We start from the raw sequence: 20879 nt of genomic DNA, 5'->3' as shown, positions 1-20879 counted from the left end.
CATTCCATTTCCCAAACAAAAACATCTTAGCTCCTCCTTCTACTTTTAATTTACACTGTAAAGTTAAAAGAATTATCATTTTTTTTGATAATAATAAAAATGATGAGAGAAAAAAACTGGTTGATGATGATTCTCTGCCACTTTGAAAAAGTTGAACTGACTATGGTTGATATATCTGGATCTAACATATCGGTTCTATCCATTGTATTAAAACAAGAAGGATGACCTGTCCGGCATATTATATCTGTCAAATAGTAAACATGAATGGATGAACACGCAAGCAAAATATAAACATCAGTGAAATAGGATCAACATTTTAGATCTGATCATCGTCAACAACAACAATGGATTCGTCGTTTTGGCCAATTAATGTTGCTAATTGATTAATGTTATTTTGACTTTTTCACATTTAATTTTGAAAATCTACTGTATGTATCAATTTGATTGATTCTCATTTTTCAGCAAAACAAAAAAATATGGCTGTTCAGATCAAAAATCGTAAAAAACGAACCGATGACAGCCAGAATTCAAATTCAAATAAAATAACATCATCATCGAATGAATATGATGAAGATATTGATAATGATTGCAAAAGTCAAAAAGAGCTTAATTCTGTTCAAAAATCCGATAATTCGAATCCAATAAATGGTCTCGGTTCTTTAAGACATTGGTTTTGTAAAAACAACGGTATTGCCCATAAAAATATCACAAATGATGAAATAGATTTGATGACAAAAACTTCCAAAAATGAAATCGATTTTCCATTGGCCATTACTTTTCGAATCAACATTGTAGTAATAATACTTTTTCTTATAGCATTTGGTTTTCGAATCTATGAATTAGATCAGCCGTCAAGCATAGTGTTGGTATCATTTCAAAATAATTAGTGTTAATTAATTGATTGAATTTTATTTTTAATGATTAGTTTTGATGAACTACATTATGGTCGATTTGTTTCATTATATCTACGGCGAACATTTTTCTTCGATTCACAACCTCCACTTGGAAAACAATTGATCGCCTTAAGTGCCTATCTTTCCGGCTATAAAGGTGAATTTAATAATTTTACCAGTATTGGACAAGGTATGTAAAAATTTCACTTAATTGATAACACCAGATTAAAATGACATGAATACAAAAATAGACTACGATGCAAATTTTCCCGTACGTGCATTTCGTTTTGTTCCGGCTCTTTGCGGCAGTTTATTGGTACCGGTCATTTATCAATTTGTCATTGAAATCGGTTTCCATCATATTGTTGCATTTTTTGCATCATTCTTACTTATTTTTGGTATGTTTTTTTCATGACATTTTTGTTGTTGAATTCATTTGATTAATCTCGAAAAAAATATTTTATAGAAAATTCTCTCCTTACTCAATCTCGATTCATTCTTCTCGATACAATATTATTGTTTTTTTCATTTTTTGGCTTATTATCCTATTTGATTGGAAGGAAGAAACTATTATTTTCGAAATCATGGCTTTTTTGGAATATAATTGCAGCTTTAAGTTTGACATGTGGTGTTTGTGTCAAATATATTGGCATATTTACTTTATTACAAGTGCAAATACTTTCTTTTTGGACTATTTTTGATAAACTTTCGGATAAAACCATTAAAACTGTACGATATCTTTATGTTAATTTTTGATATTCAATTAATCAGATTTTTTTCTTCCTATTAGATTCATCTATGGCTATTACTCGTGTACAAATCTTGTATATTTATCTTCTTGCCTATTTTATTCTATTGCTTTATATTTTATATTCATCTTTCCGTTTTGATCAAAGCCGGTCCTCATGATAATATTATGACTAGTGCTTTTCAGGCAAGTCTTGAAGGTGGATTAGCATCAATTATTCGTGGTCAGCCAAGAGAAATAGCTCATGGATCACAGATAACTTTAAGAAATACTCATGGGCGAACATGTTGGTTACATTCACATCAAGCTGTTTATCCGATTCGATATCCAGATAAACGGGGCAGTTCGCATCAGCAACAGGTGACTTGTTATTCGTTTAAAGATGTCAATAATTGGTGGATTGTTAAAAGGCCTAATGTGTAAGTTTCAATATCAATGATTTATTTAAGTCAATTTAATTCTCTTTGTTTTCTCTAGTAATGACTTAATCACACATGAACCACTTGATAAAATCAAGAATGGTGATATTATTCAAATCGTTCATGGATTAACTGGTCGTACACTAAATAGTCATGATATTGCTTCACCAATGTCACCGTATAATCAAGAAGTTTCCTGTTATATTGATTATAACATATCAATGCCAGCACAAAATCTATGGCGCGTAAAACTATTAAATTCAGATGACACTGGTGACTATTGGCATGCGATTAAATCTCGTGTACAATTGATTCATATCAATTCAAGTCAGGCGTTGAAGGTTTGTCAATAATTGAATACCACAATAACCGAAAATTATGATTTTTCTGTAATAGTTGAGCGGTTTACAATTACCAGCTTGGGGTCACCATCAACATGAAATAGTGACCGATAAACAAGTAAATCATCCCAATGCAATATGGAATGTTGAAGAACATCGTTATACAAAAAATTCAGATGAAAAAGAAATCGAACGTGAACTTGGAAGGGCTGAATTTGTTCCGTTAAGCCCTACATATCTTTCTTTCTGGGATAAAATGTTTGAATTGCAATATAAAATGTTAATCAATACAGAAAATATTCAGAATCATATCTACAGTACTGATTCACCTTTGGATTGGCCTTTTCTAACCAAAGGAATTGCTTATTGGCTTAGTCCTAAGAGTAATGTACGTATATGATTATTTTTTTGATTTAAATCCAATCTAATTACTCATATGAATAGGCTCAAATATATTTGATTGGAAATATTTTCCTTTGGTATCTTGGAATATTTGCCATGGTAGCCTATTGGTCTTTATTTTTATTTTATCAATTACGGCGAAAACGTCTTATTTATGACATTTCTGAAGGTTGGTTACATTCATTTCATTGTGTTCTTATTTAATTATTGTTTTTTCCTAAATAAAGATGATTGGGATCAATTTTTATTGGTTGGACGGATAATTGCCATCGGATATCTGATTCATTTTTTTCCTTATTTTTTCTCTGAACAAACATTATTTCTTCATCATTATTTACCAGCATTAATGTTGAAAATAATACTTATACCTATGATTATAGGCCACCTGAATCTATTCGTGCCAAATCGATTTATATTTCCCATTTTTATTGCTATAACTGTAATAACAGCCTATACTTTTTTTCAATTTTTGCCATTTAGTTATGGGCTTAAAGAATTTAGCACAAATGAAATCATGAAACTCAAATGGAGAAAAACTTGGCATTTTTTAATACACAAACGATGGTGATTTGTTAAAATATCTTATTTATTTAATGAATATTGTCTATAATTTAATCTAAAATCAGTGAATATATTTTTTAAAAATGTTGAATAAAATTGATTGATTTTTAAAAGAATCGATATCTCAGATTTTAAGATATTTATCATTTATTTGAGATTCAGAAGGATTGATCCATATGGACGGAATGATTGAATCATTTTCGAAAGTTTTAGGCTGTTTACCACGACGAAAATCGATATTTGAAAAATTCATGTTCGAATTTGCCGGCATGTTTTTGGTTTTCGCTACCGGTGATTGGATGGAGATTTGAATAGGCCACCAGTCATATTAAGATTATTTTCAACTACTAAATAATCTTCATGATATTCTTCATACAATTTCGTAACAATATAAGTTGGAAAATCAAATAAATGTTGAACATTGGCTTCAACAAAATAGTATTTATCTTTTTTTAGATAACTATCAAAATTGAATAAAATTACTTAGTTTTTCTATCAAAAAAATGATAAAACTTACTTTTTAGTAGCTTCGCTAATATGTACCATTCCATGTGGACCAGCAAATTCCATTTTATTAGCCAATGTAATTGTTCTACCAAAAACAGCATAACGAGGCATTGATAATCCTGAAAATTGGTCAAATCGAAAAAAATTACAGCAATTAATCGAAAAAATATATTGAATTATTATTACCAACAATTCCGGCCATACATGGTCCTGAATGTATACCGATTCGCATCTCGATATGTTTTCCATCTTTAGGCGATATGATTGTACGAGTTACATGCACCATTGCTAAACCCATTTCCACTACTCGATCTGCATGATCTTCAACCGATTCCGGTACTCCACTAATGACAACATAAGCATCACCAACAGTTTCTACTTTAAAGGTACCATAATAATTGGTTTGATTATCAAATTGAATGTATAATCTATTAAGTGGGAAAATTTCATGAAAATCAAATTCATTCCGAAAACACAAATGAATTAATACTTGTTAAGTAGTTTAACAATGTCGATAGCTTTTAAACTTGAACAGCTACACATTGCTGTGAAATCGACAATATCGGAATATAGACAGGTAACATGTTCAAAATATTCCGCATCCACTTTTATACTCTGACAAAGTATTCGAGCAATTTTGGCTGGAAATATTTCATGTAATATTTTATGATTTTTACTTATCTCCAACCTGATCGATTTGAATTTTAAAAGAAATGAAACAAAATCATTATCATTTCAATTACAAACCTTAATTTTTTCTCAACAATTTTCAAATGATTAGCAGCCACATCATATTTTTTGATAAGTTCAATATCATCTTTATGAAGTGAACGAATCAAGATACAACGTCCGGTAGCATCGGAAATAGGAAAATCGGACATGGTTAGATCTAGATTAGCCATATCTTGTATGTAGGGAATTTTCGGTGATCCTACAAAAAGAATCGAATCATATGCTGGTAATGAGATCATTTGTCCTTTAAGTTCAAGCCTTGGATGTTGTTTCTGAACTGATTCTGATAATGAAAATTTTCTTGGTACATATGAACTTTTTCGAAGATTTTCCTTAACATATTCCTCACGACTAATCAAACTGAAAAGATGATTAGAAAATGAAAGAATTGTCTCAAAATCTAATTCAATAATTGGTCGAGATATGATAAACAGATCGCTGAACATTATTTTGTTGGTTTTGTTTTTAGTAAGTAAATCTTTTTTGACATAACGTTTTAAAGAATTACCCATTTGAACGATACGGAAATTTCTTCGAAAAACAAAATGAAATGGTAATGCTTCGCAAAGTGTTTCGACACTGAAAAAAAGACTTTTCGGTGATGTACTAAGCGTATTGTCGGTGAATGGTGTTTTAATCTTTTCGAATGCATCGGAATCCGGATCAATTGATTTATTAATTATTTCAAATTCTACGACGTCATTTTCGATAGATATAATGTTCACAATAACTTCGGTACGAAATATTTCCTGGCTAGCAGTTGTGATCATACCTTTTACAAATGCAGCAAGTCCTGTTAATTTTTTACACATATAACAAAAGTGGCCAACAATTTTATCGAAATTATCACTCACCTTTTCGTTGACTGTAATAAAATAATCTCATTGAACCTTCTTTACTGTGTGTCACACGAAAACTTGGTGCTTTCATTCCGACAAAAAAATAACTTAAATGTTCATGTAATGCATCGGTATGTGCAAGAAAATCATGAAGATTTGTACCAAGACTTTTGAGAATTGTTTCATAACCATTAAATGAGAGAAATTTAATCAAATGATTACCCAATGCTTCGATGACAGTTTCAAAATCTAATTCTATACGATTGAATGTTGTTAAACTTTTTTTGTTATCAAAACAAATATTTTTTATTAAATTCAACTCAACTCAATTCTTTGCTGGTGATCGAAATCAATTTCAATGTAATACGATCATCATACATTTTGTTCATCAAAAATGATGCACCTTTCAAATTGATTTCCGAATTTTCTCTATATTTTTTTCCCAACAAATTAATGAAAAAAAAATGTTTTTATTTTTGAATTTTATTCATAAAACATAATTTAATTTATGATTACATACAAAATATTTAACCATTTTTCTTCACCAAAAAGTTTGATGACAAAATCTTCAAGGCAATCATGGATGAGACCAAACTGATTATTTCAAATAAGATGGGCAAAAAATAAAAAATTGAAAATCTGTAGGAAAAAAAATCATACCATTTCGTTGTACGTAAGAAATGATTGAATCTTAAAATTGTTGAATGGATCAAAACTGACAATCAAATCAAAAGTTTGTCATAGATTTTATAGGGATAAGAATAATATTGATCATTTTTTTGTGTGTTTTTTCATTATTTTTTTTTCGTGATTCAAACATATTAACTAATGAACTAATTTAAAAGAGAATTGTTTGTTATGATCAATCAATTAAAAAGTAATAGTTATAGAGTATAAGATTTTTTTTACAAATATCACATTGCAGATAAACAACGATTTGAAAATTAATTAATAGTAAAAAATCGCAAAAAAAAACAATGAATTGTGGCCAATAATTTTCTTCATATAGTTTCACGTAAGATAGAATTTTCCAGATTAAATTCGTATTTTGTTGTATGCATAAAATTTTCCACACGATTCAATATGTTCAAGATTTCTAGTTCATCATCATCAAACGAATCATTATTATTACCATTATAATTGGTATTAATTGAAAATGGCACATTATCAATCGGTGAACAAGTTCGACATGTTCCTTGTTTAATATGTAAATGATTTCCAGAACTTCCACTTGAATATGGCATCGAAGGATCCAAACTAGGATACAATGAATTCGATGGTTGTGGCATAACGGATGATGATGAACCCATTCTTATGAGCTAAAAATAAACATTTTTATTGAGAACAAAAAAGACAAACAAAAAAAAAGAGAAATTAAAAATTTCTTCAAAAAAGCAAATTCGATTATTATATAAAACGATAAATAATTCTTGGAAATCATTATTCATCATTGGGACATTTTACCTCATCGTTGAGCATCAATGTTTGAGGATATGGAGGTCGATTCGGATCATTATTACCGACCATAACATAGCCATTATCATCATTAGGCGAATCATCATTGTTCGATTTTTGTTGGTTACGAGATTTTTTACTTTTACCAAAAATACTTTCCAACATCTTGGTCACTCAATTTATTTTTTTCAATTACAACAAAATCAATTCCAAAACTCGAAAATTAATGAAAAAGAAAATTTTACGATGTAAATACGGAATTGAGGGATGTAATCCGCACCGTAAATAATAGAAAAAAAATTTACCAATCAATTTGTTGGATACATTTGGGCTTATATTATTGCGAAGGGTTTGCCTTCTATTTCTTCATCAACAAAATTTAAAGCCCAATTCATACACATCATTCAAACACTTTTCATGTATAAACTTTAGCATAAAAATTATTGAGGTGTCCAATCTTTGCAATTATATTGCTTATTTAGCATCTTACCTGAAAGATTAAAATTTAATTTTTCAAAAAAAAAATTGAATAATTTTATCACAAATCAATTGAAACAATATTTCATTATTTTTATTTTGATAAGAAATGTTTCTTTTTGGTGGTCGTCTGGGATACGAGTGAATCATTTTTATTTTTTTCAATGAAAATGATCGATAAAATAATTTTTATCGATTAAAATGAGTAAAAATGAAAATAATCGGTATTATTTTTTGAAAAATTTGGTATGAATGTGTGGTCGATTAAGATTATTTGATAAAGAATTGATAAAATGATTTAGAATTGGAAATGGATTCAATATTGGTGGAATCTGTTGAGACGACGATGATGATAATGATGGTTGTGATGAACTTCGATTCAATAGCCAAGTTACTGCTGGACTAAAAGTTTCTGGAACTTTGAATAATAACATGTTATTATTGACGTATTTAAGTAGATATTGATCAATTTCCTGTACAACATGATCGGCAAAAACCCAGAATAATAATGATCCAAGTTCGCTTGCAATACCAGTATTATTTTGATTTGTTAGAACAATTTTTGCCGTATTAAAATCAATCAATGGGGGATCACAGCTAGCTATTCGGAAAGTTTTATTTTCATGAACTAAATTCAATTGTGTACGAACAAGAACATCATCATATTCCAATTTACCATGACCTTCACCATTCACATCAATAACATTATAAATAGTACCGTTCACCTTAAAATGGCAGCCAGCCGTAATTTTTGGAAAAAGTAATGCAAATCGAACTTTGAGAACATTCAATCTTGGTCTTATATCCTGAATATCCAGATCAGATAATCCTTCGATTTGAATATTGTTCAATTTTATAGTGAAAATTTCATTTCCGATATGTGGTTCTACTCGTATCTCATCTAAACGTAATGGATCTAATGGAGGAATGCTCATGGATGGAATACCTGATTTCATTTCATTAGCCAATTTTGATAAGATCGTCTCAGTGAAATGATCAATAAATCGTTCTTCAAGTATTTTAACTTCATCTGTTTCTAGGGCAAAATCTCTTATGGTTTTTATCGGATCACGACCATTTACGGAATAGGAAAATATTGATCCTATGATTGCGGTAGGTTAAATTCGTTACAATTCAAATCAATAATAATATCTTATTTGAAACAAACCTTTGTAAGAAACATCATTGATTCCTGAAGTGTTTAATAAATTATTGGAGAATCGTTAGCAGAAATCTATTTCAATTAGTACTTACTTTTGGGTATTTTAATCCGTGAAACGGGCGTATGAACATAACAATCAACTATTTCATTCAGGTTAATTAAATTCAACAAAATAATCGATAAAATGATCAAGTATTTCATTATTTTTTTGTTTTGTTTTTGTGCAATCCAATTTGAAGTTTTCGAATTGAAGTCAAGATCCTAAATAATAGATGAATATTGTACAAAAACTTGATATTTGATTTTTTTTAGGAGAATAGAAAAAAATAGATAAATTCAAGACCCGACAAACAAGTTCGGTGCAAACATTCGTAAAGAGAAAAGAATAACAATAAAAATTGCAAAAGAAAAAAAGCAAATAACTGTCCGATGACTCTTCTGGCAAGGCGAATTAAATTGGTCGAAGTTCAAGTTTACCATTCCGTGATTGTCCGTTCCCTCCTTTTCAACTAGCATCAAAAGAAAAGAAAAAACTGAATGAGGTTAACGAACAGTGACGACCAAACGGTAAATAACAGTTGCAAAGGTTATTCATTCGGGTTCTTTCATACTCTATAATGATGTTTGTCAGGATTTTTTTTTACATTTCGATATTCCAGCCATTTTTGTTGTTGTAATTGATGTTAATGTTGAACACATAGCACACACACAGTTGAATAGCCTTATTATTGTTAAACATTCATTTTAGATAAAGATTTATTTAAAATAAATATTTTCCAAATTTAAATAATCATTAATTACATAAACCTAAATAAACTTTTTTTTTAATGACAGAGTTAAAATTCAGACATGGATTAATCTTGTAAAGCTTTTGTCATATAAAGTTTACTATATTCATAAGCAACAAACAATGCACCAGTCGATGGAAATGTTCGTAACAATGTTGGTGTAAGACCATTATAAAGACCTTTTATGCCTTCTTGTCGTAATATTGTAATTAGTACTTTATTCATCGATTCTTTGCTTGATTGAATTTGTATACGTGATTTAACCACATCGAATGGAAATATTGATGTCCAAAGACAAACACCACCAATACCGCCAGCTATTGTTGTTTTCAATAAACCTAATTCTTCACTTTGTCCGCCATGTTTAATCATCAATTTTTTCGTATATTCATAACCACCAAAAAAGAAAAAATATCCAGGCATTTCACGGGCCATGGTTGACGTTAATCCTCGAAATAATCCGGGAATTCCTATCTCAAAAACAAATATTGTTAAGAATTGAAAATAATTTCAAAAAAAACAAACCTTCAGATTTAAGAATGTTACGGGTCAATTCGAATGCACCAATCGAACCTTTACCCGTTTCACGTAATGCTTGTAATTTACATTTGATTAATTCGGTTGGACATAATGTGAATGAAGAGAAAAATGCTGCTAAAAAACCAGCTGTAGCATTTTCCAACGTATTACAAGAATCTTTATTCATTGTAAACTGTACAATTTTCTGACAAAAACCATAAGCACAGAATAGAACAGAATTTTCGGCTACATTTGCCAATAAAGCAGGTAATGTTCCAGCATATAATCCTTTTCGTACACCTTCCTTAATAATTTCAGAGCTTTATCATGGTTCAAAAAAAAAAATAATAATAACAAACACATACTTTCAACAATGTTTGTCTAAAACAAATCAATGTATTTTGATATAGATGTGGAAATGTTTGCATCTTCACTTTGATCGTATCCAATGGTTGTCCAACAAGAACAGTAGCCGTACCACCGGCTGATCCAGCCAATAGATCAATTGTTCCATTAATAAATGGATTTAATGGTGGCTGTTGAATTTCTAAAGTTTTCATTTTGATTTCCAAAAAAAATTAGGTAAAATCAATATTATAATGATGACTACTATTATACAATGACCTAACGACAGTATTTTCCATTGCCATTTACTAAAAAAATTTTTCTATGAGAAACACATTTCGATAAGAAAATGATAATTTGAACATGTTTAGTTTGAATATTGAAAAAAAATGAAATACTGATATCAAATTTTGTGTTAATCTTATACGTATCATCAGAAATATGATGAAACGACCATATACGTTCTTCGTTCTCTTTCTTTACGAGCACCAAACATGTGTATCCCTCTTTCTGTCTGTATGTTGATCATGTGTTTAGTCTGACTGGGCGATGAAGATGGTGGTGGTATAGTTGCAACAATCATCACATTCCATTTTTTCACATTAAAAAAAAAATATTCTTTTCATACACAAATCGTATTCAAGTAAATGGATAGGAAACCGGATTGAATAAAATTTTAAAATTTTTTTTTATTTAATTCGTTTTGTTTTCGTTTTAAAACGACTTTTTTTTCTATTACATTTAATGAATGTGAAGATGAACAAAAAATTTATCTCACAATTTTTTTTGACTAACAAATAATTTCCAAAAGTAATTTTGTTTTTTGTTTTGTTGTATGATATAACCTGGTGTGCTGATTTCCGAAAACAACATAACGAAAAACTGGAACAAAAAATTGAAATTTGAATTTTTAGTTTTTATAATTAAAATATTTCATTTCCATCATCATCATTTCAGAAAATTATTATTTGTAATAATGAAATTTGATGATAAAAAGAAATAAGAACAACAACAATAACAATAACAACAAAAAAAAAACCAAATCTAATATTTTGCTGACTTTATCTTGTCTTGATCATAAATGTGTGTTTCGAAAAAATTGAATAATTTCTTTGTATATGAAAGAAACAAATATCAAATTGCGTATTTGTATGGATACAATATATCGGTTACTATTTCATAACATTTTGTGATTGAAATTTTTTTTTCGGTTTATTTGAAATCAAAAATGAAAGACATTTTTTGTTTGTTTTTTGTTTGGGGTGGTTTTTTTTTGATTAAAAATTCAAATGAAACATTATGCTTTTTGTTGTTGTTGTTGTGGTCGTAAAAAGATTGCCATTCGTTATTATTATTGTTAACAAATATTGTCATTATGTTTTTTTTTCGATGAGCTATTTATTGATTATTTCAATTAATTATTAGTATAAAGTAATTGTACTTTGTAAATGTTTATAGGTGTTTGGCAAAAAAAAAAAGAAAGACCAAAGAAAATGACGTTCTCAAAATAATAGATCCGAATAACAAATATTAATTCAAATCAAGATCAATCAGAAAAAAATAACGAAGAAAAAAATGTAAATAATAATTCGAATGGACGGGTGATTTTTTTCTGACTTTTGACCAAACATAATATTATTATCCATTGTACAACGACAACAACAACAACCAAAAAATGAGAATAAATAGCAGCATTTGTTTCAATTAATATTGAATGAATGGAAAACATCATTGAATTGTCATTTATAACATAGAATTGGAATTGGTTTTGTGTAATAAATAAATAAAATGAATAATTAAAATGGACAAAAACTATACATTGTATATAATTCACTTTTGTGAAATATTATTATATTATTATGTCTTTTTTTGTTTGTTTGTTTGTAAGTTAATTTTCACTATAGTCATAATGTATAGTATTTCGTTTTTACGTAAGTGTTTTTGTGTATTTGTAGAATAATGATCACATCCATAAGATGAAAATAAAAATCACAAAAAATCAAGTATTTTTTCTGTTTGTTCGGATTCATTATTTGTGTGTGTGTGTGTTTGTTTTTTTGTGTGGAAAATATTCATCATTATGATTGTTGTGTGCGTGTAAGTGTATAATATTGGTGGATGTTTATCTCACATCAAAGTCTTATTGAACCTATTAATTGATTGGAAATGATAATGATGATTATTGATGAAGAATTTATGAATGGAATGATGATGATGATGATATCTCACTTGAATTCATCAATTAACTTTTTTAAACATTTTTGTAAAATCTTCACCACAATAACCACATCGTGTTAGATTCTGTGTAGATGCAAATGAAACAATATGTTTTTTATCATTTTTTTTCGTTGTTGGACTTGTCTCTGATTTGGCCGATATTTGTTTTGAACCCATTATGTTCATACGTCGAACATCTTCTCTGATTATCTGACGAATTGTTCGAAGAAATAGATTTCTATATTCATTCGTACTGTAGTGAGATATAGATAGATAAATAGAAAAAGAAACTTTGAAAAAAAATTCAAATTATTTAATTAATAATAATTACCTATTTGCAAGCCTAAATATTTTCTCCGAACGTTTTGCTTGTGCATTAGTTTTCAATTGAATTAATTCCCATTTAAAATCCAACTCCTGTTCAGTTTGTGGACAAGCACGAACTTGTACCTCTGATACAGGTATTAATACTTGATGTCGAATAATTTCCATATCGGTAGCACTTTGTTTTTTAGATTTTCCATGCCTTACCGTTTCTTTACATAAAAATACAACACATTGTTTGAATACAAAACACATTGAATGTAGATTCAATCCTCCACTACTTGATGTACTTTTTCGAAAACTTTTACCCAAAAATTCTAATGAATTCATCCATTCAACACCGCCATACTAGAGACAACCACATAGATTAGAAATTCAAAATTCAATAGAATTAGAAATTGAATACGAAAGAAAAATAAAAAATTAATAATATCTAATTACATGTAACAAAGATGTCGGCGTCAGATCATAAGGACAGATTGTTTTCTTCGATCCAGTTTTTGTACTTGTAAGAAGATTCTCAAATATTGTACCATATTCTTCATTAATTCTTTGCATCTCGTTTATATGTTCAGCCACTGTGAATTCAAGTTACAAGCAAAAATTGATTAGCTACACACACAAAAACACTCATAAAATGATAAACTATAAAGTTATTATTCTTACCATTTTCGATGGCACGAAGTGCTTCATTAATTTTAAAATATGGTTGTGAATCTTTTAGGCATAAAGTTTTCAATTGTGACAATAGAAGCGGATATTTCAATATCCGTTGTATTGGTCGAATTAAATAGGATTCTAATGAATACATGTTAGGATGTTTTAATAATTTTGATTGTTTTGTCAGCCATTCATGTAGAATAGATTTTTCATCTGCAAGTAATTTAATTGCTTTTGCATGTGATGCACAAAATGTCTGTGAAACAGTTTTACCAAGAATTATTCATTATTATTCATTATTCGAGATTCAAGAATGTTGTTGAGTAAGAAATAAAAACTAAAAAAACACTTACCGAATAGTTTTTAAAATCATTACTATAGTTTAGGAAACATTTTGCTATTCCTTCAATATTTAAATCATCATTATTAATGATTGTTGTTAAATCTTCACGGAATTGATTCTGTGTTATAATGACCGATGGTATTGAACCGATTAATATACGTGCATCAAGATTTTTTAATGCTGAACTTTTTAATAATGGATCAAGATAAAGTGTCATCAATTGATCTAATGCTTGACAATATGTAATTTCAGTATCCAATAATTCATGCACAACCTTACGTAATTTTTCATTAGTAATTTCACCGCCATAAAGATTTTTAGTTGATGATAATTCTTCCACGTGCATTGATGGTGTTGTAACAAGTCCTACCATTGGATTTTTTGCTGTGTCCATAGATTTTTCATTTTGTTGTTGATTATTATCATCACTTCTAGATATTACTGATTCATTCAATGTTGCAAGTTCAGTTTCCGAAATTTGAGCAAATTCTGGATGAATACCACTACCAATAGATGATGATGAAGGTATCATTGTTGGTTGAACATGTTGCTGTTCATTTGGATTAGTCGTTAATAATGTTGATTGATCTACAGGTTGATTTTGAACGATTGGTGGTTGTTGCTGTTGAGCATCGTAATTTCCGCTTATAGCTAATTGTTGTTCTAAAAGTCCATATAGATTAGCTTGATGAGGATCATTAATATGGTAAATATGTTTTGTACTGCTATGATGGTGATGGTGGTGATGATGATGATGAAGATTCGGATTTGTGACGGCATTTGATGATCGACTATGATGGCCATGATGATGATGACGATGATGATGGCCGGATCGGGGATAACTTATAGCTGCGGCTGAATGTGGCCGAATCGGTATTTGATCATTGACGGTGCATTTGGCACTTGCTGAACATTTGGCTGACTTTGACGAAAACGAACGACTAGTTGATTTATGATGATGATGGTAATGGTGACCGTCAATGAAGCTCTTTTTATGATGGCAGTGTAACTTATCATTGTCTGGTGGTGATATAAGATAACTATCCACTTTGGGCACTATATATTTACTAAGTTGTTTTTCGGAAAGAATCATTTGTGACACATCAATTGGAGGCGGTGGTGGACATACTAATGATTCAATTAAATCATCAGTGTTTGGCTGTTGCTGTTGTTGTGATTGTTGAATAGGCATTTGGGTCAAATCTACAGCACTAAAACTGCCGGCCGTATTCACATTTGTATTTTGATTCCAGGAATTAGTGTTGCCAAAATTACATTGACTACTACTTGGACGACTATTTGTAGTCATTTCATCTCGTGCAGCCCTTTTATTCGTATTTAATGTTAAAAACTAGTAATGGTCTTATTATTATTTGATAATAATTACCTTATTGTAAGACAAAGAGCCAATTCTTCTTGAAGAATCGATTCAACATACATCATATCAAGATCTTGAACGAATGCACCATTGATGACAACAATTTCATCGCCACGTCGTAATGATTGTTGAGCAGCCAATGAACCTAGTTCAACACGAGATACATAAACACGCAAATCATCTTGACATAATTCGGATTCAACCGAGAATCCAAAAAGTGTGTCATTCGATTCACGAGTCATTTCACATGTGAACATAATCTTGTTTTGAAAAATATATTGATAAAATTAATAAAATAATTATTTATTTATCAACATACTTTTGGCACAATTTCTAATGTTATAGTTGAATGATTTAAAATTGTTTCATGACGTTTGAAAATGATATTCGGATCATCCGCATGACGTAGATAATAATCACGAGCAATTGATGATGGTAATAATTTACTTAGAACTTGATCAGCCGAAAGTGCGGCATTAAATTCAAATTTATTTAATTCGCCATTGAGCATTTTCACAACAACAGTTACACGAACTTCTTTATGTACAGATGAAAGATTTGATTTCATTTGTACATAATGTTCGTAAGTAGAAAGTGAGTTTTGTGCACATAAGTTATCTTCAGAAGTAGATCTATTAAGATTTCCAATGATTGTCGGATTTTTGGCACAATTGAAAGCTTATCAAAAGGAAACAATTTTAAGATGTTTAGTATTGTTGTTGTGAATTCTTTTATAACGATTCTGGCTTACCATGTAATGAAGAGACGGAAAAAACGCCTAAGCGATTGAGCTGAATCTTTGAACGTTTTGTTGTTTGAGATAGTAAGGTTTTTGGATTAGGATCTTCTTCATTGGTAATACTAGAACAGTAGAAAAAAATTCAATAAAATTCGAAACAAATAATGCAAAATAAATTTGAAAACTTACGCAGCTAAATATGCTCGAAAACGAAATATTTCGATACGATTCTTTTCAATCTTTTCTTCAAGATTATGAATTTGATTCATTAATTGTTGTTGTTTAGATTTTGCTTCATTTGCACTTAATGAACCAGTCGCCAAAGCGGTTGAAATGATTTGTTCAGCTTCAGTTTTGGCACGAGTATCTAATTCGATAGCTTCTTCTAAACGTTTGATTTCTTTATGAAGAACATGGGAAACCGTTGCACGACCGGAACTTCTTGCAAGTTGAGCGGCACAGGCACAATGGATTGCTGCTATCCAAAAATCACGTTCAACAAGACAAGGAGCATCGAGTAAATATGCATCACCAAATGCTGTTGATAAACAGAAAACGAAATCTCGTTTTGGATGTTCAGGTATTGCCTGTACAAGACAAGCATCGACAAATATCAAATGTCGTGGCCGAGCTTCTATCACATGGCCACCAGATTTATTATCATCGCAATCACAACGATAAAATAATAATGTTGTTCCTTTAAGACAAACCCAATAGCTAAATTGTAGAAAATTGTGTAAAAAAATTAAAATTTTGCAATCAGCATCGTTAGACATTTTCTTACCCTTTCCAGCCTCTTTTTCTTGCCAATTCAAGTGAATTCTTTTTTCTTATTAGCCATTTTTTAACGGAAAGAAACCCCGATTTCCTAACCGAACCTAAACATTCAACATTTGCAGCTGCTGAGCCTGATTTATTTTTACGCTGTTGATGACGCAACGATGTTGATTGATCATCTTCATCCGAAATGGCATTTAATGAGGCCCTTTCTTCTTGAGCAATCTTGTTAAGAAATCGAGCTTCACATTCATCTACTCTTAGACCATCGCCTTCATGTTTATGAACATAACGAGGTTGTCCTGAAATTTGTACAAAAAAAGTAAATTAATTTATTCGATTTAAATTCATTACAAAATAATGATTATTAACCTCTTTCACAGAATAATCTCCAATCGAATAAAAATGGAGCACCAAAACTCATAAAATTATTCGTTATACTTGTTATAAAATTACTATTCTTCACATTACTAACACCAGCACCGGTTATTGTTGATGATGTTCCACGATCGGCTTTAATTCTCGAAGTAGACGAATGTCGTCGATGTCTTTGATGATGATGATGATGATGACCACTGCTACTACTATGTTGTTTAGGTTCTGTCTGTGGATAATGATGTTGTGCATAAGATATATTTTGTGGATCTCTTGTCGATTGATATAATGTACTATCATCAAAACTTTTTGCCTGTGTCGAACGATTCTGTTGAAATTGTTGAGCAGCATATTGTTGATAATGTTGAATTGGTTGTAATTGTCGTTGTTGTTGTTGTTGTTGCTGCTGCTGCTGTTGTTGTTGTTGATAAAATCGAGAATTTTGTGGCTGTTGTTGAGAATTTGGCTTTAATTTATATGTAGCCGATTTTGAATCATGATCACTATGATGTACAGTTGCACTATGTTGTTGTATATTCTGCCTATGAGCCATATCTTTCTTTTTTCCGTCGACAATCAATCAAAACAATTTGAAATTATTATAATTAATGATAAAAATTAATTAACAAAATTAATTTTTCACATTTTTTCCCGAACAAAATAAAAACACAATGTTCATTGTATAATTGTCTTTCACAATAATAACAAGGAAAAAAAACATTTAATTGATTGATCAATTGATTAATTGTAACACATGATAAATTTTCAAATTTCCCAAAAAAAGAAAGACGAAGATAATTTTTAATCATATCGTTTCGAAATAAATCAGAATCAAAACTGATTTGTTTGAGCAAATGATGATAATGATAATGATGATTAACTTTGACATTTAATAATAATGAATATGAAAAAAAAGAAATAACAGACACACATACACACAATAATTATTGAAACACATTATTTGTAAACGATAATAAAAATGAATGAAATCAGAAAAAGAATAATGTATAATAAGAATAATAATAATAATAGGTATGAATTTTTATGGTCGGATTCTGGACATTGAGGCGTCAATCATTATTGTGTGATCAATTTTCATGTGAAACAAAAAGTAAAATACAATAACAACAACAACAACAAAATCTATTCATCTATATAAAATAGAAGATCAGGAAAAAAAGAAAGCAACTAAACAATAGGATAAAAAAAACTAAAACCAAAACCAAAACCAAAAAATAAAAAATCTAGGTAAAATGAATGAGATTTTTGCATGCAGAAATGTTTGTTCGTTTAGTTTATTATTATTAAGTTTTTTTTTCTTCTCATTCATTCTATGGACATTTTATTTCCATTTGATGTACGATATTTTATCGCTAAAAAACAACAAATTGGTGAACAAAAGAAAAAATGAAAAATCAAATTTTTCTCTAGAATCTCATATTTTATTTTCATCAACACATTCACTCATCATCATCATCATCATACACAGACAAACAAAAGCAAAAAAAAAAATATATTCATAATTCTTTGCTTTTCAAATCACTTGGTACGTTTTTTTCCCGATCTTTTTGTATTGTGTTTTACAGTGGATAATAATAATAAGGAATTCAGTTCATACAACAACAACATACCCGTGACTCGGTAGTGTTTGTATTCGTTTGTTCTTCTTCCTTCTTTGGTTTTTTTTCTTGTGTCTTATACACACACGCAGATACATTCGGGTCCTGGTTATGTTTTATAAATGTTTTCTCCTATGCTCCAGATTCGTTTGTCGACGTCATCATCATCATCATCATGTTTTTTGGATCATCTATTTCAAATCGATAATAAATTTTTTTTTCGGTGAGAAATAAAATCATGCGCAAATAGCCAATTTTTTCTGATAAAATGTATAGGAAAAAAAATTATTTGGCGCGCAAGAATTCTAGTAGGAATCCCCCAATCATAGTTCTGTGTACATTGTTCATTTAAAAATTCTATGACCAATATATAACCACACACACGCACACACATACAGACACATAATATATATCAAAAAAAAAAAAAATTCTTACAAATTCTCATTCAGTCATTTTATTTGTTATGCATAACAGATCTATAACATATAACCAACGAATATGAAATAATGTCGGAATTTTTTTTTATTGTTTTGTCCGAAAAAAATAGAAAAAGAAAAAACTATAGTTTTTAGATTTGTGGCCAAAAAAAAGAGAAATGTCTTGTTTATTATTGTTGTTGATGTTGTTGTTTATATGAACTTGCTACTATTTATCTTTGTTGTTTTTTGGAACCTTTTCCTCAAGATTCCGTTAGTTTTTCATGTTTTTATGTTCTGCTTTGCTTTGAAATATATTTTTTCTCTTTTTTTTAGCACATTTTGTTGTTGTTGTTGAAATCATTCATATATTCATTTTATGCGTCTACAACATCAACAACAACATTTATTCTTGAGTTAATTTTTGCTTTCAATCGTTATTTTTTTTCCTGATTCCTTGTCTTTTGATGATGATGATGGCTAGCTTGTTTCGCTTCGAACGTAATGTTTTTTCTCTCTTTTTTGAATCAATTTTTTACGAAGAAAACAAGGAAAAAAATATAAAAATGTTGGTAACACATACGATTTCGGTATTTTTATAATACACATGAAATACATCATAACAATGCCTATGATGATGTGAATGTTAGCTTCACTGCCTTTATTCTTTGGGTTTTTTTTCTGCCGTTAATAATAATGAAGATGTTAGATAAAAATTTTATTTTTGCCCTAGAAAAAAAGGGGTTTGTTTCATCTCATACATTATCACTATCGATAGTAGCAATGATAACATAGAGAAGGTGGTTGATAAAAAAACAAAACAACAGTAAAATAAGCTTGTATTTGTCAACGAAGAAAAAAAGAAGAAAAAATTGAATGAGGATGAGGCAATACAGAATATTTTATATTCATTTAACATCTTTTTCACTATCTTTTCTACTTCTTATTCTCTTTATTTCATTGATGACGATCATACGAACTCGACGTTTATTTGTTAACCAAAAAAAATATCACTCCAAATAATGATGAAAAGTTGATTTGTGTTACGCAACCGTTCAACTTTTAAACTACAAACTGTTTACGTAAAGGAACGGAATGGAATGAATGAACCAGAAAAAAATCTATATATAGATCTATATGGAGTTAAGAGGGGAAAAAAGATATAAATCCTGTGTATGTATGTAAAATATACGAATACACGGATAATGATAAACAATGTTTGATTGGCCACTATACTATATTTAGTGTGGTCTTTTACCCAAAACTAAAATTGTGTTATACGACCATTGTCATTATAATATAATAATTTCTATTTTACATACAGAATTTCATAGATGTTGTTGTCATTATCATTATTACTTTCTATGACATTATTTTGTATTCTGTATTCTTATGATGTATTTTTTCTATCCATCACATTTAAAATAATACTAACTAGATTCATCATTATCATCCATCAATGAATAGAAAAACCACGATTTGATTACCCCCCCAAAAAAAAAAAAAAAAAAAATAAAAAAGTCGTATTTCATTTCAATGATCTTTTTGGATTTTTTTTTTTTTTGTTAAACAAAGAATTTTTTTTTTTTTTTTGAATTTTTATATTTGATCAAAAAATTGTTTGTATAAAGATCAGAACGAGAAACGAGAATAAATTCCATGCACGCAATGATGATGATGATGATGATGATGATGGATTAGGATTGACGGATGTATAATATTAAGGTTTCCATTTATATCATCAAATATGATAATTTATAATATATATCCGATTCATTTCATTTTATTCATTCTATAGAAAGTCATTCATACATATCGTTCATAAATAAAAACTTTATTTGTA

The 20879-nt window shown here is 29.3% G+C and overlaps 6 protein-coding genes across 6 annotated transcripts; 1 reads left to right on the top strand and 5 right to left on the bottom strand.

Moving 5' to 3' along the window:
* The first annotated feature begins 58 nt into the window (after positions 1–58).
* rt (Protein O-mannosyltransferase rt) lies at positions 59–3491 on the top strand. Its single transcript, XM_027341595.2, has 9 exons — positions 59–862; positions 926–1083; positions 1145–1291; positions 1360–1622; positions 1684–2060; positions 2119–2401; positions 2457–2789; positions 2846–2972; positions 3031–3491. Exons 1-9 carry the CDS (start codon positions 477–479, stop codon positions 3369–3371), a joined length of 2415 nt encoding a protein of 804 aa, XP_027197396.2. The 5' UTR covers positions 59–476; the 3' UTR covers positions 3372–3491.
* Positions 3492–3595: 104 nt separating this feature from the next.
* LOC113791767 (guanylate cyclase soluble subunit beta-1-like) lies at positions 3596–6230 on the bottom strand. Its single transcript, XM_075823325.1, has 9 exons — positions 6103–6230; positions 5963–6036; positions 5768–5871; positions 5458–5697; positions 4619–5396; positions 4362–4559; positions 4058–4299; positions 3882–3990; positions 3596–3824 (listed from the first exon to the last, which is right to left on the bottom strand). Exons 1-9 carry the CDS (start codon positions 6103–6105, stop codon positions 3650–3652), a joined length of 1923 nt encoding a protein of 640 aa, XP_075679440.1. The 5' UTR covers positions 6106–6230; the 3' UTR covers positions 3596–3649.
* LOC142645869 (uncharacterized) lies at positions 5897–7226 on the bottom strand. The gene is made up of 2 exons (XM_075823328.1): positions 6907–7226; positions 5897–6761 (listed from the first exon to the last, which is right to left on the bottom strand). The coding sequence occupies exons 1-2, from the start codon at positions 7060–7062 to the stop codon at positions 6444–6446; spliced, it is 474 nt and encodes a 157-aa protein (XP_075679443.1). The 5' UTR covers positions 7063–7226; the 3' UTR covers positions 5897–6443.
* Positions 7227–7510: 284 nt separating this feature from the next.
* On the bottom strand, positions 7511–8818 carry LOC142645867 (uncharacterized). Its single transcript, XM_075823326.1, has 3 exons — positions 8629–8818; positions 8543–8566; positions 7511–8476 (listed from the first exon to the last, which is right to left on the bottom strand). The coding sequence occupies exons 1-3, from the start codon at positions 8735–8737 to the stop codon at positions 7602–7604; spliced, it is 1008 nt and encodes a 335-aa protein (XP_075679441.1). The 5' UTR covers positions 8738–8818; the 3' UTR covers positions 7511–7601.
* Positions 8819–9333: 515 nt separating this feature from the next.
* LOC142645868 (mitochondrial ornithine transporter 1) lies at positions 9334–10698 on the bottom strand. The gene is made up of 3 exons (XM_075823327.1): positions 10209–10698; positions 9850–10147; positions 9334–9794 (listed from the first exon to the last, which is right to left on the bottom strand). Exons 1-3 carry the CDS (start codon positions 10401–10403, stop codon positions 9391–9393), a joined length of 897 nt encoding a protein of 298 aa, XP_075679442.1. The 5' UTR covers positions 10404–10698; the 3' UTR covers positions 9334–9390.
* A 188-nt stretch (positions 10699–10886) lies between these two features.
* LOC113791766 (protein still life, isoforms C/SIF type 2-like) lies at positions 10887–18784 on the bottom strand. The gene is made up of 11 exons (XM_027341588.2): positions 16999–18784; positions 16634–16928; positions 16039–16566; positions 15862–15971; positions 15430–15788; positions 15120–15370; positions 13743–15057; positions 13396–13645; positions 13171–13307; positions 12737–13077; positions 10887–12658 (listed from the first exon to the last, which is right to left on the bottom strand). Exons 1-11 carry the CDS (start codon positions 17552–17554, stop codon positions 12427–12429), a joined length of 4374 nt encoding a protein of 1457 aa, XP_027197389.2. The 5' UTR covers positions 17555–18784; the 3' UTR covers positions 10887–12426.
* Positions 18785–20879: the final 2095 nt, after the last annotated feature.

Source organism: Dermatophagoides pteronyssinus, unplaced genomic scaffold (assembly GCF_027571235.1).
Source record: "Dermatophagoides pteronyssinus isolate colony J.1.1.1.1 unplaced genomic scaffold, Derpt_VIB-CSIC_2022.12 sq0026, whole genome shotgun sequence".
Taxonomy (NCBI): Eukaryota; Metazoa; Arthropoda; class Arachnida; order Sarcoptiformes; family Pyroglyphidae; genus Dermatophagoides; species Dermatophagoides pteronyssinus.
This window is presented reverse-complemented; position numbering and strand designations above follow the sequence as displayed.